The sequence below is a fragment of the Aphelocoma coerulescens genome, chromosome 3, assembly GCF_041296385.1.
Source record: "Aphelocoma coerulescens isolate FSJ_1873_10779 chromosome 3, UR_Acoe_1.0, whole genome shotgun sequence".
Classification (NCBI taxonomy): Eukaryota; Metazoa; Chordata; class Aves; order Passeriformes; family Corvidae; genus Aphelocoma; species Aphelocoma coerulescens.
In genome coordinates this window covers 62,689,686-62,712,903 of record NC_091016.1, presented here as the reverse complement: position 1 = coordinate 62,712,903, position 23,218 = coordinate 62,689,686, and the positions used below count along the sequence as shown (strand labels likewise).

The 23,218-nt window shown below is 39.0% G+C and overlaps 2 protein-coding genes across 3 annotated transcripts in view; both read right to left on the bottom strand.

Annotated features, from left to right (window-relative positions):
• Positions 1-4,150: 4,150 nt before the first annotated feature.
• Positions 4,151-13,323, bottom strand: LTV1 (LTV1 ribosome biogenesis factor). Its single transcript, XM_069010558.1, has 11 exons — positions 13,083-13,323; positions 12,245-12,376; positions 11,509-11,697; positions 10,387-10,474; positions 9,366-9,486; positions 8,423-8,672; positions 7,629-7,756; positions 7,041-7,177; positions 6,769-6,821; positions 5,853-6,053; positions 4,151-5,266 (listed from the first exon to the last, which is right to left on the bottom strand). The coding sequence occupies exons 1-11, from the start codon at positions 13,083-13,085 to the stop codon at positions 5,153-5,155; spliced, it is 1,416 nt and encodes a 471-aa protein (XP_068866659.1). The 5' UTR covers positions 13,086-13,323; the 3' UTR covers positions 4,151-5,152.
• Positions 13,324-16,368: 3,045 nt separating this feature from the next.
• Positions 16,369-23,218, bottom strand: part of PHACTR2 (phosphatase and actin regulator 2) — a 77,655-nt gene continuing 70,805 nt past the window's right edge. For both annotated transcript variants that reach the window (XM_069010553.1, XM_069010554.1), the window contains one exon: positions 16,369-21,894. In XM_069010553.1, coding sequence (XP_068866654.1) covers positions 21,879-21,894 — 16 coding nt within the window. In that variant the 3' untranslated portion in view covers positions 16,369-21,878. The remainder of the gene's footprint in view (positions 21,895-23,218) is intronic.

Genomic DNA, 23,218 nt, shown 5'->3' with positions numbered 1-23,218 from the left:
CGGGCATCAGGTGTGCTCTTGGCAGAGCGCCAAGGCACCCAGCCATTACCTCTTTGCTTTATTTTATGTGTCTCTTATTGTCTTTTTATTAAAATTTTAAATTCTCACAGGAGAGTGTACCTCGTTTTTCACAAGGAGCAGGGAGCTGCAGCACTATTTATTGTGGATTCAGTTTAACTCCTGAAGGACTTCATCAAAACTTTAAAAAGTTGTTCAAGTCCAGCTGTGGTTCAGCACAAATAAGAAACAGAAGTAATTTCCAGTTTATTCTGCTCAGGGATATGCTGGAGGCCAGTCCAAATAATTACATGCAGAGAAGAACAGATTGGGTCCCATTGGACTCCCCCTCACACACACCTGGTTTTCTTTCTTTCTCAGTTAAGAGGGAGAACAGTCTGGTCCTGCTCAAGGAGCCAATATTTTCATTATCAGTTCTCTGAGTTTAGATGTGTTCCAGAGTGGGGTCTCCCCTGATGAACAGCAGTGCTGTCCATCCCACCAACACCACTGAAAACAGCCACAGCCCCAGGCTGAATAGGAGCAGCTGCTTACCAGCACCCGTAACCTGTCAACACAGAAGGAAAACCAGGGATAGCACTTGCAGCTGGAAGCACAGGGAAATTTTAGATAGATATGATACCCAGCACCAAATTTGTGGAAGAGCCATGCCTCACAACAAACGAAGTTGTAAGGTTCAGAAGCATCTCAAATTTTAGCATCACTCTCACTCTTCTGCAGCAGGATAGGCAAAGCCCTTTGTGAGGAACACCATGGAAGGAAGGACCAAACTAAAGCCTCTCTCCTGCACTGTGAATCTCATGAGTCCATCCACAGCTGGTAAATTAGAAACCCTGTTCCTATCTTATTTTGCCTTCTCCCCCTTTCTAGTTCTCCATTATGCTCTTGATATTCTTATTAATTTCTCTCTGCTGTCCACTCTCTTTCCATACGAATTAAGCAGATGCCTAAGCAAGGCATTTTGGTTACAGCTCAGCTGGGCTAAAACCCACTGCATTCTATTTAAACACATTTCTAAGTCCTCATTTCCCTTTGAACCTTCTACTCATATAGTTCAGGACCTTACCTTCTGTTTCTAGACATTTTTGACAGCAAACTTGAGAGGAATACTCCTCTGCAGTACCAGAAGAGCAGCAGATACCTTGCTCATCAAGGAGCACACCAGCCCTGAATCATCAGGGCATGGGGAGCCACTGTAGGACTTGTATCTCATGCTAGTCACAGTGACACAAAACTTCTCCTCTCTCTCATAACATGGATCTCTCTTTTCAAACTATTTTGCTGGATAAAACCATTGTGCTCTTCAGGTACCTTGAGATACCACAGAACACAAAGTAATTGCACTTTGTCTTGGCTCTTACAGTCACTCAGATTCCAGTGTATTTGTTTGTTTGTTTTTACCCTTGCCAAATCAGTTTTTAGCCCTGTTGCAGAGCTAATCTGATCTAGCACAGAGACACAGGATCAGTGACACAAACTGAGGAGCAGAGGGGTATGTGCAGGGCCCCACCCCTTGCAGAAAAACCCTGTGGTTGGGCTGTGCCAGGAAAACTGTGCAGACACTCATTCAGTTTATAATCCAGGGATCAGGGAGGTCAAGGGGAATCTTTTCATTCACTTCAGCAGGCTTTGGAACAGAGGCTGGTGCCCACATTATGCTGTCAAAGGGACTACTTATCAGATGGTTTATTAGCCTGTTTTTTCCAAGAAGACAGAAATAACAAATTCAGCCTAAACCCCTGGAACAAAAAAGGAAGCTGCAAGTTAGTAATTTATGCCTCACAGAGAGAAAATACATTATTTTAAATTCAGTGTATAGTAAACATGGTTTTGGACAAGCAGGTAAATTAAGATAGTGCAAGACTGAAGATGAATTCACAGTGTGTCTGTGCATGATCAATTCTCTAATCAAGTTCACTAACGAAAGCAGTTACTAGATAATTTGCTGTTTTAAATGTGTTCAACCCCCTTTTCTACTAGCAGTCACCCCCTCCTTCCCCAGGGCTCATCACCCATTTCAGCTAAATGCATTGACATTTCCATTAAAAAGAAGGGGTTTTTTTACCACAACATCTTATGCAAAGTGTTTTCCATGGGTTGTAGAAGGAGCCAGACCTTGACTGCAGGCAGCTGTGCAAAATGCAAAGCATGCAAGAGTCTCAGTTACACAGCACAGGATGTCATGACAGTGGCAGAGTCTGTGCTTGGATAGGGTTCTTGTTGGAACAGTACTTCATTGTCAGAAAGGGATATCTCCATAGAATTACCAAATATCCTGAACTGGAAAGGACTCAAGGATTATCAAATCCAGCTCTCCAGTTGCATGCCAGAATTCCGTTTTGCAGAACTCCCTCCTAATTTATCCTGTTCCAACAAAGCACGAGCTTTCCTTTGCTATGACGGGCAGCATTCCGTTTTCCACATGACTGCTCAGGTATGTGCTTTCACAATGACATCACAGTTGGCTGAGAAGATGGTGGAACAATACTGAAGTTCATCACTGCCTAAATTCAGGGCAGGTGACCTGCACTGGCCCAGATTTATTCTGTTTGGATGGCAGCAGGAGCTAGTGATATCCAGTAATGGCTTAGGTAGAAAATGTCAGGCAAAGTATCGACACGATCCTCATTATTAAGGTGGAATGTTTCTGCAATATGCTAAACAGCATTCCAAGATGATCCTACTTTGTGGATGTCAAATTTGTTAAGATTTGCATTTAAATTACCTTTTTTTCTTTAAAAACAGGTGTTAAAGTTACATGGAAAGTAGTTTCAGGCCCTTCTAACTGCAAAGACAGTCATGCTCTTATTCCAGAGCAGGGACATGACTTGTATTAAACAAAAACAGCCTTTAGGAAAACTTCAGGAAAAAGAGAGACTTGTAATCCACAGAGGTACTTCACTGAATTAACTTCTGTAAGGACTTCTCACGTGTTTTTTACCTGCTCTTCTTAAAACAAAAGAAATCCTTGTCTTGCTAAGCAGATGAGTGACTGTTTTTGTTTCTTACATTTTCCTTGGGATTTTACCACACTCCAAAGCACAGTTAAGGTTACTACAGTGTTTCACTCATTACATGTGCAGAGGAACAAGGCAATTCTGTAATTTTTTCGACTCTTTTCCTATTGTCTTTGTTTAAAAGTCTTTCCTCTTTTGTTTCCAAGCAACAGCTGTGTCTGTCCTTAGTCCGGACTACTCTCTTCCTTTCAAATGTCTTCCTCTGCCTCCCCCACCTCTTCATTCCGTTCTCATCCCCTGAAGGTTTCTTTTTCTTTTGTTTTTGCTTCTATTTTAAAGAACTTCAGGTATAAGCACAGTATCACTGAAGGAGTGATGAGAAATCTAGCAAAGAACATGTTCACTGTCTTTAGTAAAAGACTGTCCTTTTTGGTAAACCACAAAATCATATTCCACCCCAAAGCACTGAACAGCATCTGTTACTTACTTGTTCCATTTAACTTATTTCCTGGTATCTGACTCATCTCAACAGAATTGCTTCTCAGATTTCCCCTTCTGTGTTGTTGTCCGGAGTCATGAGGACTGGGTGGTCAGTATTCAAGTTACACAATTAGTAATTATGGCACAGGGAGACCCTGCTTAAACTTGCAAACACATGAAAACTAGTACAGGTATCAGCTAAAGGAAAACTCTGAAACTTTTTCTAATCTTACAGATTATTTCTACGGATTCTGTTAACAAACAATTTTACAAAATGAAGGCTTAATCTAAATGTGGATACTGTACTGATACTTTAGCTTTCTGAGCAGTGATCCAAGACTTGTAGACTCAAATGCCTCCTTATTCCCTTCTCCAAAATTATGTTACTTTACCAATTAAAATATATCGTATGAGCTTTCTTCCAATAAAAACAAGTATTTTGAATTGTTTCTGTATATTAAAAGGCTTCATCAGTCCCTGTTAGCTTGTCTCCATCTAGTATTCACAAAACTATTAAAGGAATATTGAAGATGCTTTGAATGTAACAGTAGTCAAGCCACTACACTGATGTGTTGGTTACCATGTCCCTTCCAGTAAAAAGCTTAACTTTTCACATAAAGGCAGAAGATTGCTCTGTCTGTAACATAAAGACCTAAACCCAAGGGATTTTTTATGAATACAGAAGGATTCAGGACTGACTACAAATCCTATTCATTTTATTCACATATGGACCAGTCACTATCAAAATAATTCATGTTCACAGTATACACATTTAAGTTCACCCCAAACCTACAGATTTCGGCCCTCAGCTCATCCTTAGGAAGTCTTTATAACAAGTGTAGTGGGTAATAAGTTTGTATTCCAATCAGACCAAATGTAATTCAAGACCTGAGGAAGAGTATTTCAGGAACACCAAGATAGTGACTATAGAAAACACACGCTATTTATCCAAGTAAATGCTGTTTGGTTGCCATCCTACTCAGACTGAGTGCTTCCAGCAGCGCCAATTCCAGTGGCAACATTAAGGATCACTAACTACTGTAACTGCAATATTCACTGTGACAGATTTTATTTGCCAGGAAATGTAAAACTCAGGTTAGGTAACAGGGATGTCTAGCTACACAACAGCTTTTCAGACATCTCTGTTTCCAAAACGTAATTCTACAGCTTCCATTATAGTACCAAAACAATGAATAACTTACCCAAAAAAAGAACCAAGGAGCAGGTGTAAACTCCTTGACTTACAGAACTGTATCACAGCAAGGCACTATATTCAACCACCAGTATAAGAGAGAGAAGACATTAATGAAAATATTGTTTTGTAAACTGAAATAATTTAATAGAAAAATCTAATCAGATCAGATCTGTAGGATTCTGATTTGTTGAATACATTCAACAACTATATATATAACTTTGTTCAGTGATAACTTTTAAGAAAAATATTAAAAATTTTAATACATTTCTACTGTAATGAAACTTTGCAGCAATTGCCATGTCACTCATGACACAACAGACATCACCAATACATTATTTTATGTAGAATTTCAATTCAGAAAAAATGACAAGTTACTGGGTCTTGTTACAGTGAGATTTGAACAATCCCTTTGAGCAGGACTGGCAAAGCTGTGAGTTAGCAGTTCCCTTCTCCACACAAATGAAAAATTAGGGATGTTTCCACAGTAGGTTTCTCCACTTCATCAAGACAGCTTCAGACCTTGCATGTTTTGTTTCAGATTGAGCAACTCTTTCTCTTGTCTTGTTTTCTCCAGTTTGAAGGCCAGCTTGTTGGCTTTCTTCTCCATTCTGCGTTCCTGTGCACAGAAATAGTGAGAAATTTACAAAATAGGAATTAACATGCAAAATCAAACTATTCCAATTAACTCTTCTAGATCATGAAAACAAGAGCAATCTGGACAACGATATTATTTATGGCACTAATTATTAGTAGTCAAATTAATACGTGTACCACCAGGATAAGCTGAAGCTTCTAATATGCTGGCAATTTCTGCTCCTAAATAAGACAGCTAGGATTTCATTGTGGCCAATTAGGATTTTCCACGTTTCTTTAAGATACCTTTCACTTTGTGTGATCTGAAACATCGTAACTATTTCCTCTACTACTCTAGACTGTAAGGAAACCTGATGTTCCTTCCGAAGTTGTATCTGCGGTAGTGGCCACAATAACAGACCCAAAGTTTTGATTCTGGAAATCAGTAAGACAAAAGTATGAAGTTAATCTACTGGACAGTTTTTTTTAAAGAAGCAGTAATTAGTCCTTTGAGACCAGCAAGTTTTTCCCATTATTTTCAGACATGACAAGTGCGTTTTAAAAAAAGTTCCTAAGACAGAATTCAGATAACATGAAATGCTTTGCAAGGTTTTATTTCCAGCCAGTACCTTTCGCTCCTCTTTTATTGCCTGTTTCCTGGCTCTGCGATCCTCTTTGCTCTCAGCTTTGGAGCGAGGCTGTGTTGATGCTCTTGGCAGGTCACTGCCATTGATCATTTGCATGCGTTCCACCTGCTTAGCAGTAAGTCCTTTCTGAGGCAGGATATGTAGGGGAATTCCAGTCTTCTGAGAAATTTTTATTGGCTTGGGCTAAAATAGAGAGTGCATATGTATTAGAGGTCCCTAGCTTTCTCTCCAAGAATTGCACATGGCACTGCCTTACCAGTGTAAAAACTTTAGATCCAGATTTAACAGTAATAAATGTTAAGTTTCCTCATTTAACTTCCTCACAAAAACACACATTAATCCCTAAGTAAGAAATCAAACACATCTGAGATGGAATCTGGCTTTCAGAACAAGATAAACATTTTTCCCTTTTGTTTAAATATTACTGAAAAAGTAAAGAACTTAAGTAGCCACTTAATATTTCTTTATAACCTTGCAAGAAAAAGGTTTCATTTCAAATTTGGGGATATCAAGCTGTGCTCTAATGATGGGGAACATCTGGAAGGCCAAAGAACTAGAAAAAATTGTTTCAGACCATAGGAAAATAAACCTGAAGAAATATGGGGCTGTGAGACACAGACTACACAAAGACATAGCACAAATAACAACAAAGGAAATTCCTTGCTCTGTATGATTCTGCCTAGCTATTACAGAAATTTTGAATGACTCAGTTTTCCTTTTAATAGAAAAAATATATCCAAACCCTTCTTTAGTGGAGAAATAATACCAGAGGCTAACACCCTCCCCAACCCTCATTTCTGCTCCCATATCTGTAAAAACAGATACCCATTGAGAAAACAAAAACATTTGTCTCAAGTCTTCCCAGTGATATTCCTCAGAGTAAGTTTAATAACTTTACCTTTGATGGCTCCTTAATAAGTGTTGGGTGATTATATAAGTTTGAATATGTACCTAAGTCACAAAGAAAAAGGAAAGTAGTCAAGAAAGGCTTGCAAATACAAATGAGGTCAATCTATTATGAATTGTACTGTTACTTAGGTTTTGGAAATTCCTCCTGTTGTGCTCAGAGAATAAACCATTTTACCTGAAGCACTGCCAGAAAAGTTCTGAAATCACCTATCGTTTACTTTGAAATCCTAGGAACAAATAGGCGAACTCCAAAATACTTACTCAATATGGATTCACAATCCCACTTCTCTTTTGGCTCCTCAATAACTACAGCTACAATTTCTTCCTTTTCTTCCTCACTTTCATTTGCAGGAGAGTCCAAGTCTTCATCAGGTTCAAGAGCATCCAATTTCACACAACTTTGAAAAAGTTCAGAGAAGAAAAAAATACAGTTTATCTCTTCTTGAAAATGTATAATTATATAAACCCAGACTCCCTTCAGTAAAACCCTAGACCCAAGAAAGCTATTTCCAAAGAAATTTCCTTAAGCAAGCCTCCTCAAAATAAACTAAAAACATTAGGACGAAGATACAGTCAACAAAAGAAGTATTTCTGCATTTCAAGAGGACAAATGCCTCTATATACTACTAAGTTCAATACAATTATACAGAAGGAGCATAACCTCACTCAAACCAACAAAATTCCTCCACTTACTTTTATCATACAAATGGATAATACTCATATGCAGCTGCTTTTATTGTGGGATGTAATCTTTGAGTACATGAACTTGGAACAACATGCCCAAAATGTCAATATAAACAGAGGATTACAGAACTACTTATGTGAAGCAGTACTTCTAGGAATACATACTTCTTTGCTTTCTCTTTGTAGTAATCATCCAGGACTTCCTGCAACCGAGCATTGTCAGTGTTAATATAGCCTTCCAACTCCACGTTATCTAAGGCTCCAATTTCATCTTCATCAAATTGTTCATAAAACTGAAATAAAGAAGTGGATATCTGTAATTAGATCACATTTGTCATGCAACTTCTTGACAGCTTAAAGAAGAGCCACACATTTCTTTTTATTTGCTTCTTTTTCCTGTCCCTTCTCATTTGCTGAGCAACTGCCAAACATCTGCAGTAGCATTTCCTCCTTACTGTCAGTATTCTCTCAGCATGGGAGTCACAAAGTTATCTTATAATAATAATCTATAAATCAGCTTCAAGAAAATATTTCTTATTCTGATGCATTATTTCAATCTGTGCCTTAAGAAGCCTGTCACTGCTCAGAACAAAAGTTACACCCTATTTCCACTGCTCTGACATCAGTTCATGAATGTATACTTTACCAGGGGCCTGTACATGGAGCCTCTCAGACAGAAGTGTAACACTGATTATGAATGCTCATATAGTCATTGGAGTACTTTTGTTTAACTCAGTGCTAGGCCTTTCAATAGCAATTAACACTATAACCTAGGTGACACAAGCCTCTTAATGTACCCAGTATCAAATGTAGGATGCATGCAAAGAACAGGGCTTGATGCCCTGACTGCTAAAAGCAGTAAAATCTGCACAGGTATACAGGACACTGCTTGATGAAATGAATCAATAGATAAAGAAGCATTTAAAACCCTTCACAGTTACACTCTTGAGCTGCCTCACCTTCTCAAATCTGTCATCCAACAGAGTTAACTGCTCATTTCGTCTTATTACTGAAGAAGTCATAGAGTATTCCGTGAAACGACTCCTGGTTTCTTCTTGCATAAAAAGGAATTCTTTTGTCCGTCCATTAACGTCATCATCTGACAAAGGACCTTCTGAATCATAGTCTTTATCACTACTGCAGCTATCCTTTTCATCACTATCATCTTCCATATCTTCCCATTCATCTTCATCCTCAGCATCTGGTCCCCTGAACAGAAGTATAAAACAGTTTTAGAACAATACATGGACCTTTCCATAGCTCTGACCTGTGCTGGGTTATCTCAAACAATTTGGCAATAACAGATTTAAATCTTGAGAGGGAAAGATAAAGAGTGAGACTTTTGCCTGAGAGCTGAAAGCATTGTTGGCTGAATCATGCATCTGTGCATTGAGAGGGAAGTTATGTTTATATTCATCTGTACATGTCAAAGCAGAAAAATACCAGCTGCGTTCCTGAATATTAAAACAAGCAGAATTTCTCATTGTTCATGAAATTATGAGGATGATACCAAAACCTAAGTAGATAAAATGCAGTGGGGTGTCACATGAAGGATTTGTAAAGGTTCTAGAAACACCCGTTAGCCTTCCTCAATATTATTACTGATGTATTTTATATGTAATAGATGACAATGTTTTAAACAGCTCAAGAACACTATTATTCCAAACACTGCATATAATCCATGAGCTCAAAGTAACAAATGAAACCCATCTCTTGGATAACATAAGAAATTTGATTTTGCAAGCTACCATCCAAATAACACAAGGTAATACTTTTTTTAACACACTGAAGTATTCCATTTGAAATCTGAAACCATTGTGGCTTCCTACACCACCACACACAATAGCAAATAGCATCTCTCCTATTTACATAGGACAAACATTTCAACAAAGCTCTATCTACCGCTTCTGTGGTTTATTTGCTTGTAGAACAAAATCATCTTCCAGGATATTTTCTGGATTGTCAAAGTCAAAATCATCATCAAGAGCTGCAACAATATCTGGGTCAAAATCTAGCCGTGGTCCTAGAAAGTTAAAAAAACAAAACATAAATATTTACATTTTTCTGACATTACAAAGCTACTTTCCTGGATAAAACCCAATCCAGCTGGGCTATTAATTTGCAGTAAGGAAAGCCGAAACCAAAGAATCATAAAATTCCTCAAGAATATTTGTAGATTTGATACAAGCCAGGGTAAGTCACCAATCTCTTGTCAATTTTTATCATTCAGAAAAAAACATTTCCCAGAGGTTTTAAGCTTCCATAAATGTATTTTAATATAGAATACTGTAAAAGAAAAAATATCTAGGTTAAAGTACCACATGATCAACTACCAGCATTAGCTCCAACCCTGAAATTTCCTACTTTACAAAAGGTTAGAAAGTGTTTCTCCACTGCAATTAACAGAAGTGTCTTTAGCATCCTTCTGTTAGGACAGAGAGAACTGCTACAATTCCTTTCTGTTATGAAATATGGAGATAGCTGTAGAGTCAATGTTCAGTGCAAACATGGATCCATAACAAAAAACCTACTCACAGCCTGTAATACTGAAATAACACTAATGAAGGAATGCAAACACTTCTCAGCATTTGAAAAGAAATTGAGTGAAAATCCAGTTCCAGACTTGGATTCAGACAGAATAATAAATTAATAGTATTAACTACAGTTTTCCCCTGTTATTAGTTTGTATTTGCTACACAATAGTAAGAGCTCACGGATTCCACCCTCTCCAAGCAAAGCTAAAGAATTCTTATTAGTGAATCACAGAAATAAATCTCAAATTGAAACATGGGTCTCTCACAGATCATTCCTTATGTCTGCTATTGAGCCTGTTCTAAGCCAAAAAATATAACACCAGAATTGAAGCTATAATTACCATCTAGTTCCTAGATGGCAACTAACATTACAGCAAGGTAAAAAATACCTGAAACAGGAGCAGCTTTATTTAACAAGCCCACATCCTCTTCAAACTCTGTGGCAAATACTGAGGAAGGCAACTTAATAGATGGAGCCTTAGAAAAAGAAACAGAAAAACATGACCATAATATATCTGTTCTCAGTTTCCCATTTGAGCTCAAATTAACAAAAACATGTGGATACTCCTGTGACCAAAAGAAACTCTGTGAGTGGTACTTAAATGTTACAACAAACTACTTTATCAGTAGCAAATTTTCAGAGTTATACAATGATAGCTATGGAAAGTGCTGGCAGCATCAATTCTCATGTCAATATCCTCCAGGTACAGAGACAGTATTTTTTGCATCTCTGAAGCTTTTTAGAGAATGGTTGTACAGCAGGCACACTGAAATCTTAAATTTTTTGTTGTTGTTTTGGAGAGCACTAACACACATTTGAAATCACCCCTTTACTAAGAGGCTTGTTAAAAGCTTCACAACATGCATATCTAACCTAGCTTTAAATCTTATGTAGTATCACCGAGCTGTACCCGAAAGGTACTTCTGACTAAGACCATTGGTTTTGACTAAAATTACAGTATTTGGTTAAATCAAACACCCTCAGCTATAAGTGACTGACAATGGCATACTTCATTGCTTCAAAGCACTTACTGCTTTTCCACTCCAATGTGATCCAGCATCATGAACTCCTACAAGTTATGCCAGCAACTGAAAAAGTTTTTATTCCCTCTGGTTTCTGCTACATTCCCCTTTAAAAAAAATGGTGTGCTGATAACACAACCTGGCATATTCCTAACTCCCAGAGCATTCTGAAGTTCTAAAAAACCTGAAAAATAAATGCCCACCCCAGAAAAGCACATGACTTGTTCAAACAAATACCTTCGCAAGCCACCTCTGTAGAGAAAAGTTTGTCATGGGTACATGAAGTGTTTTAACACTGTGCTAGCAAAATAATGTTCAGCAGTAAACTCTGCCTTGTCAGCTTTTGGGTTTACTTGTTGGAAAGTCTGGTTGTGGGTCAAAAAGATCCTTATAAATAAATATATATATATACACACACACAATTAACGAGTCTACAGGATGTTAATGCTCCAAAGAACAGCATTATCATGAGCAAAAATATTACTTACTGAAATTCTCTGAATTTCATCTTCTATGTGCCCCTCACTTGTGATGACAATTCTGCTTTGCTGTCCACGCACAGACGGGACAAGCTCAGAGGGACCAGAGGCCTCTTTGAGGTGCTGCAAATAGTCATAGTCATCATCAAAGAAGACTCCATACTTGCGCTGCTCTTCCCTTCTTTGCTCCTCATGCCCCTAGGAAGAGGGGAAAATAGAAAATAGAAACAGAAATACATTTGGCTAACATATAATAAATAAATGTATAAAAGAGAATAAAAAGAAATAAATTTAGTTACTCAAGTCCATTTAAAACTTACTAGCAAAAGGAAAAGTAACACATCTCCTGAGAGTGTCTGAATGTTAAAGTCCTTGTAGTCCTCTCTCCACTCCTTACCCTAATGCACAGCTAATTAGAATGTTGTCATCAGCTGGTTCCATATTTGGGTGCTATCTGAGCAGGACCTCGAACAACTCTTTCCCACCAGCAACACAACCAACAATGCCTGTTTTATCACAGCGAGTCAGGCAAGTTTTGTTGGTTTTAAAATACATTTACACCTCTAATGCCAGTTAAGTCATCCTTCAACCATCAGGCAGTAACACAACTATGAAATTCCCTACAACATCCCCTTCTTTTTAATAAGCGGAACTAAAAGCTACCTTCTCTCAGGCTATGTTTCTGAATTGGATACCAAGTTTTTTTATTATCTGAATGAACCTTGTATTAAAAGAGAGTATTTACTTTCTGTGTAGGCAGCAGAACTCTCTGGGGTGCAGTATCATCAGCAGCAAGTGGATCCCTCTGACTTCTGTGCACTAAGTGAAATGTTACTGCTTTCTTCTTCTCTATGAAGGGTTTCTTTTTCTTGTGAGGCTGCAAAAGGAAATTTGATTAACTGTTAACAAAAAATGAAATATTAAAGGCACATATGGAGAACCTTTTCTCTGTAGTGTGCTGCTGTATTCGTTTTAAGGCAATGCCTTATAAACATATGCTTGGAGACAAAGCATAAAGAGACCAGTGGGAGCTTAACTCATCTCCCCACATGCACAACAGACATTTCATATGTTCGAACAGCAAACGCAGCTTATTCAGCTGTAAAATGGCAATGCATCGTACAGTAAATATCTGATAATAGCACCAATAGTTTAACATACAGGACTAAAAAGGAATTCTTAAGTACCTACAACACACTTCATGCAAGGAACACAGGAAACTGACATATAGAAATCCATCTAGACACAACTGGCTTCGTGAGAGTTCTTTATACAGCTGCTCCTACAGCAGCAATTCAACATCAGCCATGAAAACTATCCGCAGCACCACTACACAGCACAGCTCTTAACATCGAAATACACATGCGTCCTGGATCAACAAAACCTCCAAGTATTCTCAACTGGCTGAAAGCCTTTCCAACGAGTTAGCACATCTGACCCGGGAAAACATTCCCACCAAGGTTTCGGGCTTTACCAACTTACCAAAACGCGTTACAGCAGATATAGGCAACCTGGGGGCTACCTATGGCTCTAACCTGCTTTCTTCCCCCGGCAGCTCCCAGTACAAAACACGGCACACTCACCATGGCGCTGTCTCCGGCCGCTCCCGGTGTCCCGAACCCCGCTCGCTCCCACGCGGGCCAGGCGTCAGCGCCGCCGGCCTGTGCCCTCCATCTTGGGATAGACCAGTGACCAACGGGGGGAAGGATATAAGCTGCCAGTCCGGACAGGTTTGTGGGGTTTTGCTTGCCAGCCAAGAAAAAAGAACAATGAGGGTTCTCAGACTGAAATAGTATTTTGATAAAAGAGAGGCTCTGTGGACGCACGCAGATGCCCGCCAGAGGCACATTTTCCCAGTTCTCCCCTAGAAATAGTGAAGAATGGTTCAGGCCACCTCAATTGGCAGGACGCGGCTCAGGCGGCCAAGGGGCAGCGCGCGTGCGCAGCAGCAGCACGGCCGGGCCGGGGCGGGAGGGCGGGGCGGGGCGGGACGGGGCTCGCTGAGGGGAGGGGCGGGTTGTGGGGGCTGAGTCTGAAGGGCGGGGAGTAAGTAACGTGTGTTGGTATTGACAGTGTTTCGCCATATTTGAATTCTTATTTCTGACGGGGAAAGGTTGGGGGAACTGGGCCTGTTCAGAGGAGAGACGACTGAGGGAGAATCTCATCACTGTCTATGAGCATCTGAAGGGACGGTGTCAAGAGTTTGGATCCAGGCTCTGTTCGATGGTGCCCAGCAATAGGACAAGAGGCAACCGGTAGAAACTGATGCACAGGAAGTTCCACCTGAATATAGGGACGAACCTCTTTAGTGTGCGGGTGATCACGCAGTGGAATAGATTGCCCAGAGAGGCTGTGGAGTCTTCCTCACTGGAAATAGTCAAGAACCGTCTGGACACAATCGAGTGCCATGTGCATTAGGATAGCCCTGCTTGAGCAGGGAGGTTGGACCAGGTGACCCACTGTGGTCCTTTCTAACCTGAGCCATTCTGCTATATGACACTGTAGCTGTATAAATTTTGCCTACACCATGTAGCGGGCTGTGCACAAACACAGGCACTCACGTACAGGCTCCTTGCTAAGAAAAAGAGAAGTATGCTTGGTATTTTAAAACCTGCTTTGTTGCTTTTCAAAAGGAAGTGTAAAACACAGAAGGGAGTAGTTTTTTCCCATGTGCTTACAGGTAAATAAAACAGTAACAGCTAAGAAGAGATTTTTACTGAAAATCCAGAAAATTATCCTTATTGTATGTGTATATGTATGCAGCTAAATATATGTGCATACATGTACCTTAAAATATTAGCTTTAGTCATATTTGGGTGGATTTCATTGGTTTTCAGTAGGTGTCACTACAGCTCCAAAGGAACGCAGATTTTCACTCTTCTGGCTGTTGTTTTCTGAAGTCTTGAATCTTTACCAAGTTTCATCACACCACTCTTACAGAAGTGCATTATCTAATCTGATCCACTCCATCAGTTGGAATAACTCCTGTACTCAGACGATTCCGATTATCTCGGCATATATGTGTGTGCAAAGGCTGGACTTTCCTCTGACTTGCAGAAAGTGCCCGGTGAGTGTCTTGTTGCTGTCAGCCATGTGCGGGTGTGGTACAGCACAGGTACAGCACGGGTGTGGTACAGGAGGTCAGCAATGACCCCTCCTGGACTCCAGGCTGCGAATGGATTTTTCATGACTGCACCCAACAGCGACAACTCCATCCCTATAGTACGTTTGTACTGCAAACCCAGTGACAGCTGGAATAGCAGAGCTGGATTTTCACGAGGTAATTAAGAGCAGAATCACTCAGCTGTTGAAAACATAGTACTTAGCATTTATTTGTGGGATAATGATGTAGATTAGATTACTCCTTATTGCTTCCAAGTCCCAGACATGCCTCTGGCATCCACGGAAGTGCATGTACATAGATTTGGTGACAGGATTACACTTTAAAATCCCCTAAACTAGTGACCTCCATATCTATTGGTGGCAGTACAATCATTCCACACGTCCCATATCTGGTCTAGGAGCATTATATCAGTTTGGATGTGGGAAAAATTAGCTTTTGCTCTCAGCTCTGTTGTTAGTCAGCTGTATCCTAAGTGTAAGATAAGTTTACCAGTTCATTTGTTTTTCAGGTGATGTTACTGGACTATGTTCATGTGCATATGTGTGTATATATATACACACTACATTACAGATAAAACCTCAAGAAGCAGCTATCATTAATTTGTAACAATTACAGTTACTTGCATTAACAGACACCACACACCTTTGTAAAATGCAGTATCAGATCTGCCACTTCTTTAGAGTTCCCATATTCAATCACACTGAGCCAAGTAGATGCATTCATTTTATAATTGTTACGCAAAATCCGCCCTGCATAAGCTGAAAAGTTATCGGTATTGATTCTCCACAGCCTTCCGTCTTTTGAAAGTAATGAAACGTGGAAAGTACTTTTAAAATGGAAAGCAATTATAAGCCAATAATGTTTTAGATACATTTTTTGTAGTTGCCAGTAACTATTTAGCATGATGGGCAGTGGGGAACCAAGGCTTGAATTTTGTTTGCCTTACTTTACGTGTTAATAGGAACATTTAATGAAATTAAAGGAAGTTACTTAAAGAATAATTTTGTTCCTATTTTTAATCAAATTATAGAAACAAGAAAGTCTAAGAACTGGCCCAGTGTGTATTAATAGGTGACACTCTATATGCAAAATTCTAATTCCAATGAATTCACGTGAAAATTCCATTTCAGGTGCTTGTGGCCACTTTAGAGTCTGTTCACCAAGTAAGAATCTTCTGGCTTTACGGGACCCTCATAAGACCCTAGTGGAGCTTGGCAACCTGCACTGGTGTGGACGTGTGATCAAGCCCTCCTTGCTGGAGTCACCGCTGCGCAGTGTCTGTGCAGAGCTGCTTGGAAGAGGCAGGTGTGCAATGATTCCTACTGCTGAGCCTGCCCCGGAATATTGCAGCTCTGCCAGGCAAATGCAGGCTCATGATCTCCCAGTGTTTAAGGTTCGCCTGGGTCCAAAGCAAGGCACACAAATGTTGCCATGATTTACTGTTTGAGCTATTGTGCTGCGGAACGCTGGGAAGGGACACAAACTTATCAGCTGCTGTGTGTACAGTGGTGTCTGTGCTCTGCAGTCTTCTTGTGCCTCTCCCAGATTTGCAGTTCGGTTGTAAATGGAATTCTATTTTTTTTTAAAGGAACCCCTCCCCAAAACTTAAGAACTATTCAAACAGTTGCAGGCGATTAAAGATGTGCCATCTCCACACCCTTCCCAGCCTGCTGATACACTCAGATGCCTGTTCAAACAAGCTATTGATATATTTTTGTTTCAAGTCACACCAGCTAAAATAATAATCCAAAACACAGTATTTCTTTAATTCCAAAATGTATACAAGTTTACAAATCAATATACCACCACACAAAGTAGTGAAAGGAAGAGATGTGTTTAGCAACATTTTACTATATCATAACAATGTTCAAATATTGTTAAATTTGACATAGTATTGCAAGATTTTTTTAATATAAAGAATTAATGCTTGAACAAGAAGATACAGATAATACCATTACTTTCTTTGTTTCTATCCAATGCAATATGTAGCAATATGTAGAAAATATTGGTGAAATGCTGTATCTAATTCATATGAGCTTTATTTACATTAAAATCCTGAAACAAAGTGGGAACACAAAGTGAAACAAGACCTTATTAATTTTTGAAGTTAATAAATAGAAATCTGTTTGAACATTACAGCAAATACATGTTAATTTCACTCCATTTCTCCCTTTCTCTCTGTAGATACAGTTCCATAAGTTTTGGTGGGTTTTTTTTTTTAGATTTCTGTTAAATAAATGTTTTAAGCTATTCTGGGAAATTTCGCTTTTTATTTTAACTTCTCTTTTTTTTTTTATTTGACCTTCAAACTATTTTTGTATCAACCTTATAGAAACTTTCAGAATATCTCTTTTTCTTTTCATCAGAATCTATGTCCCATCAGTGTGCATTGCACTGATCTTGGTATAATAAGAATACAGATGGCAACAATAATGGAACTAAGTGTGGAAGCTCCCAAAGGCAGGAGGCAAGTTTATCCATCCTTTTTTTTTTTTCACCCTGAGTACATTTTCAGTTTAGTTTACAGCAGTGGCACAGGTCTTAACTCCTGAATATCATTAAAAACAGAGGACATGAAAGTGTTAAAACACACGGTTCATATGTACCTGACAGTCTCATGCACGTGTGGGCTTTTAGCTCGGTTTGGACTATCTTTAAAGCATTAACAGACATGAAGACATGGGCCAATATTCTGGTCTCTGCTTAGGATGTCAGCAGTGCTCACATAGATCTGTCTTGCCAGGTACCCAGGTGACAGTGTGGCTCTCCCAACCCTGACTCCAGCCCCTGCCAGCTGCAGACAGTCAGGGAGTTTTGGCTGATTTCCAGGCTGCCAGACTAGGTTAGGTGTTTTCAGTCTGTGCTGGCTGGATCTTCTTGTACTTTACGATGATACAAAGCCGGGGCTCAGATTGAGTTTATAGTCAGGTTAAGCGACTGTTAATTTGAAACAAATTCTTTGATGGAGCTGTAGTATTACTAGTTACAGGTCTGAGTTTGAAGCATCTCTGCAGGAAACCAAGCACAAATTTCACCTGGAGGAAGGGGTCTAGTTTCTGTAATATCAGGGATACTTCATCCCTTTGTTTCACAGCTTTCATTTGGCTTTCAAGTTAAAAAACGGATGCTCATCTGATTTGATTTTTCCATGTCAACACTGAGGTTGTGGTGCTTCTATAAGAGGTGCTCAGGGTCGCCAAAGCAGATGGGGGGGCTGCCCTGCCCCACACCACATCAGAGGTTAGAGAAGTTCACCACGGCAAGGGACATGCACAACTGCAGGTAAATGATAAACCCAACAAATAAATACAGTCTTGTAGACCTACAAATGGCCATGAAAACTTACAGTGATTTTAAAGAGATGCTGCTTCTTGTCCTACCATGTTTCAAATAACCGGTTGAAATAGTATTTAGCTTAAATAATCAATTCGCATTTAGTTTAATTTTTTTTTGTACTTGAGTCACATATATAGCACAATTTAAAAAAAAATTCCGATAGACTGTATTTGAGTTATAAAGATTAATATGTATTACCTGAAAGGAGAGAGAGACGAGACAGTCTGGAACCACTTCAGTTTTTTACATGAAGAAGAAATTAGGATTTGATTAAGCATCCATTCTTTTGTACCCACAGCAGCATGCTGTGATGTGTGATTCTACTGATAAATGTGATATATGAGGTCATTTCAGAAACCACTACTTCAAGCTGCTCATTTTCTCTGTGTGTGGATGTAGACATCTGAGTTCATATCTGACTCTGTGGAACATAGGTATCGTGTGTAAGGTTTGTCATATATTGTGGATGACATTTAAATGCTTTGTCCAGCTTGATAAAAATTATCATACTGATCCCTCTTAGCCAACTGGACTGTACTATACTCTGCATCAAAAGTATTATTTTTATTTCGTCTTTTTATTTTTAACTCCAGGATTACTCACTTTTTATTTTTAACTCCAGGATTACTCACTCATGAATTTCTCAGGACTTACCCCAGTTCTTACCTTCTAACAGGTGCATGCAGCACCATAACAGGTATATGGCTTAATATTTCCAATGGGTTGTTGATGCAACTGGAAGACATTTGAAATCATCAATACAGAGGACTAGAAAATGCAGCAGAAATTGACTTCAGGCTTCTCAATAACGTAAAGCAAAGTTGCTTCACTGCACATGGTGACATACCAAATTCTCGTTATTTTTTATTGCATGGACAACACTTTACAGCCGTTGTTTTTCTGCCAGGTGATATTTAGAATATAAAAATAGTATATACAATTTTATGTCTGTGTATGGGCACAGTCCACAGTAGGTTCCACTAAAGGCAACTCTTTTTGTCCAGTTACATAAATGTGCTTAATTAGTTTGCTGAACTGTGGGCCAAAGAATGCATCTGATTATTATCAAAATAGTAAGAAATTAAAAATTAACTCAGCATCTCTACCAAGGCTAGTGTTCTGCATCTAGCAATGGCTTGTAGTGAATACTTTAAAATACCCCTCCAAGCCCAGAAGGAGGATAGGGAAACCTAAGTGATACCTCACCTACGCATCCTCATTTCTTATGACATAACTTCAGCTTGAAGAAGTCTGAGCCAGAAGCTGCATCTTTATCTTTGTGTTTTAACTCTTAAAACGAAAAGATTGGCACATGACTTCCATCCATGCTCCAGGCCTAGACTAGAGGAATATCTTCTTGCAAAGTCAATTTTTTCACTTCATCCTGAGAGTTTAACAAGTTTTAGTTTGCTTATGTAACCTGTTTGTACCTTGGCATGATGGTGGAGCTACTGTCTTATATAAAGAATTTATAGTCTGACCTTACCTTTGTCCGAGTTATTCCGCCTGTGCCACAGCTGTCTTTCTGCCTTCAGTATCCTGGCCACTTGCAAATGTTTCAACATGATTACGGCAACATTGAGATCTATGTAATTGCTCCACTCATTTCCTTTGAAGTGAAATACTGTGTTTTATACTTCAAAGTCAACATAGTAGACCTTTATACGATTTTGGACACACTCCTAAACTTGGCAATGTCAGCAAAAAAAAAGTTTAAGCAGAACTATTCTAGTGTAACTTTTAAGTTTACTCTTCAAATTCTAAAAATAAAAATTAACATTCTACCAGAATTGCTGACAAACCTTAACTCTAATGCCCTGCTAATTCCTGTATGATTTAGTGCCAAAGAATACATTTTCACTGCTTCCTTGATGTCAAAGTGGTGTCTCTATATTTATAAAATGATGGGCCTTCCAGAAGCTTATTTTCTGCAAATGGAATCCTAATGGCTCTTATTGATTCCATTAAAAAAGGAAGGTGCTGCTTCCTTTTCTTCGCTACAAGCATGTAGATGGCTTTTTAAAATTTGGTTATTGATACTTTGTGGCTTGTACATCATTATTTTTACTAAAGTGTAAGGGATCCTAACAGTCATTTAAACCTTACCTTTTTAAAAAAGGGTTTGTTAATCTCTTGAAAAGTGATAGAGTGACGGAGAGTGACGGCTGTTGGAAAGTACTCTCCTGCTACTAGAAGTGCTCTTCATTAAAATAATCCACCTCATTTATGCAAACTTGGTGTTGTTGTAAATAGCTCTAAAGAGGGATATCTAATTTTAGCCACCAAATTGCCTTCCTGCCTTTAGGCTGACATCATTAACAACAACCTTCAATTTTATAAATTAAACACATTCCACAAGAATCTATTGCAGGTTCTGAGGTAAAAATCACATCTACACAGACCTTTTATTGCCAGAAAAAGAAATACTTACACTTCATAATTAAAAACTGAACAGGACACATAAAAGACAAAAATAAATTGTAATATGTACACATATTAGAAAGGATAAATAGCAAATATATTGTAATACTGCATTAAATGTATACATATGTGAATTCCAGACCCCTCCTCAATGTTGTGTACACTAATTCAAAGGATAAATAAGTGCTAATATAAGACAGAGAATTCCTTAGTGTAAACAACGCCACAGGCTTTTTAATAGACCTTCGGGCCAACTTAGAAAAAGCATGTATTGCCTTTAACACTCCATACCACTTAATTTTAATAGTACTGTATTCACATGTACAATTTCAAGATAGTATAAAAAATTATGAATCTAAGAAGCATTCTTCACACTTAACAAAAACAGGCTGGAGACACTCCAAGGATTTCCCTTTCACTTTTACAGGACCACTAGCTGAAGACATACTGATTAATCTGGGAGTTCTTCCTCAAAGCAGTGCAAGAGTCCTTAAATGTAAAAAGTTACATTAGTAATCACTGCTCAGGCCTATTAATAAAGACTTCTGTGCCTAATTTAAATTCTGACTTTGGATTCACATTATCACTGCCTGCCACGGATGAAAAAGATAATGATCCCTCTGGTTTGAATGGCAAGTGACAGACAGCAAGGAGTGTTTCTAAACACAAAGCATTTCATTGCATTCATAGTATCACACTATTTGTCCTTCAAATCCTGTTTATGTATTTCTGGGGATCCAGAGAATGTCAACATTAAAAAACAAAAAATATATTACTTGTTCTGTATGAATGTTCCATGTGTTTTCCTGAAGCATGCTCACTGGGATTTAAAAAAGGACAGTTGAGTTATACTAGGACTAATTTCTGGCAACTGTATTTACTGGCACCAAAGAAAAATGACAGTTCTTCCTAAAGTACTGATGACATGAGGACTTACGGCTTGCTATCTTTTTAAGACAGGCTGCAGCCACTAAAGAAACCTACATGCACAGTTGCTTACACTCACTCTGAGATTTTTTTAAAAAATAATTCTTCCCACTGGCCAAGTGCATTGTTGAGCAGTCCCATCCATTCCACTTTTCTCTGTGGACTGACAAAGTCTCTATTCCCCCAGCTCTCAGTTCTCTTCTCATCCCCCCTCCTGCTTCATTGCCCTCAGTCACAACCCTATGAAACCCGATGAGATCCTGATAGCAGGCTCTCCAGCGATTGTCTTCAGCACTTCCTGACTTGTGGAGCTCTGACGAAGAAGTCCACTGGCTTGTCCATGTTGGGTGGCCACAGAACCATGGTCTGTCTGGACATGAACAAACGCTTCCTGTGGTTCTCTTCTTACACAAATCATTTGTCCATTGACAAAGACGAGGGCCACTTTCTTCATTAGCCTCAGGGTAAGCTGTAGCACACACTCATAATCAAGTTCCAGTGCAATTTCAGGTCTCCAGGACGCAATGATTTCCCCAAAAAAATTGTTACATGAAATATGGGATGTGATCAGTTATGGACGATGAAACCTGAAAAGATAAATTAAAGAACTTAGAATTATGTTATTTCAACTGACCATGACACTGATCCTCATCCTGCTCTCACAGCTGTTTCCTTTTGTAGCCCATTTATTCCTGATTTTCCTGATCTGTGTTGGTTTAGAGTCAGACTTATTGTTCCCCGCTGTCCATCTCTCTCTACTTAGAATACTGAACAGAGATTTGGTGTGGCTCAAGCACTGTCTGTCCGTACCATTAACCTCACAGTGTGGTTCCTGGCACAGTTTTGCTTGGATCAGCCAATGCTTTCAGGCACTGCCTGGGCATGGTTGGGGTTAGCACAAGACAGCAGGCAAGCTGGGTATGGGGGGACATCACCCTGTTTTGAGGTGAGAGGAAGAGGTTAACTGCATTAATTCAAGCTGTGCCAAGCCTGCTGGTCTCAGGGCCACAGAACGGTCTCCAGTCTGTTTTGTTTGCCGATACAGATTTAGCCACAACTGCATCCATTATTTGGGGGTGCTGTCAGTAACTATTATCAGAAAAGCTTTGCTAAACCATAAAAGTTAAATTTCTGGGGTTTTAATCCTTGTGCAAAATGAGGCTAATAAAAATTTCCTATTTTCTTTTAAGTAAGCAACAAATTTTATAGCACTTCAGATGCTTTCTTCTTATTAACACCAGTGAACTGAGGCACATGAAGGCCCAAATATACCTCATTTTTTTTAGGCTTTCAGGTAGGGCATGTATATTACTCCAGATTGCCTGTATGATGGCTAGAGAAGTGGGTTGCTCCAAAAGGTGTCACCAACCTTTTCTATAATAAGTTAGGAACTTAGAGCAACTGAAATTCTAAATCCAAGCAAGACAGTAAGGAGGGCACCACTATATCTCAGTATATCTATCACCAGACATAAATCTCTGTTTAAATGGCTTAAAAGATGTATCTGTCCATGAAGTAGTAAAAGATGCAGCAGTTTGAAAAAGGTGTAAGTAATGATGCATCTACACAATATTAACAGTTCCACACATCATCCCTGTAAGTTGATTCAATACCATCCAGGGATGCATTTCTCAAATGAAGAAGGTGCGCACAAAGCCCGACATCCAAAACTATGCACCTCATCTGCTAAATGACGGTACAGAGGATTGCAAAAAAGACACAGGTTTTGTATTTGTGTAGAAAAACAATATACTGGACTATATACAGCAATTTCATTAGAAACACTTCATGAACATCTGCTAATATGCTCCTCCCAAACTTGTATTGATTTCTCTATTTTTAGAAACTCAGTTGCTTGGATTTTGTTATGAAATAACAGAAAGAATCAGTCTAAATTACTAGGAATGGAAA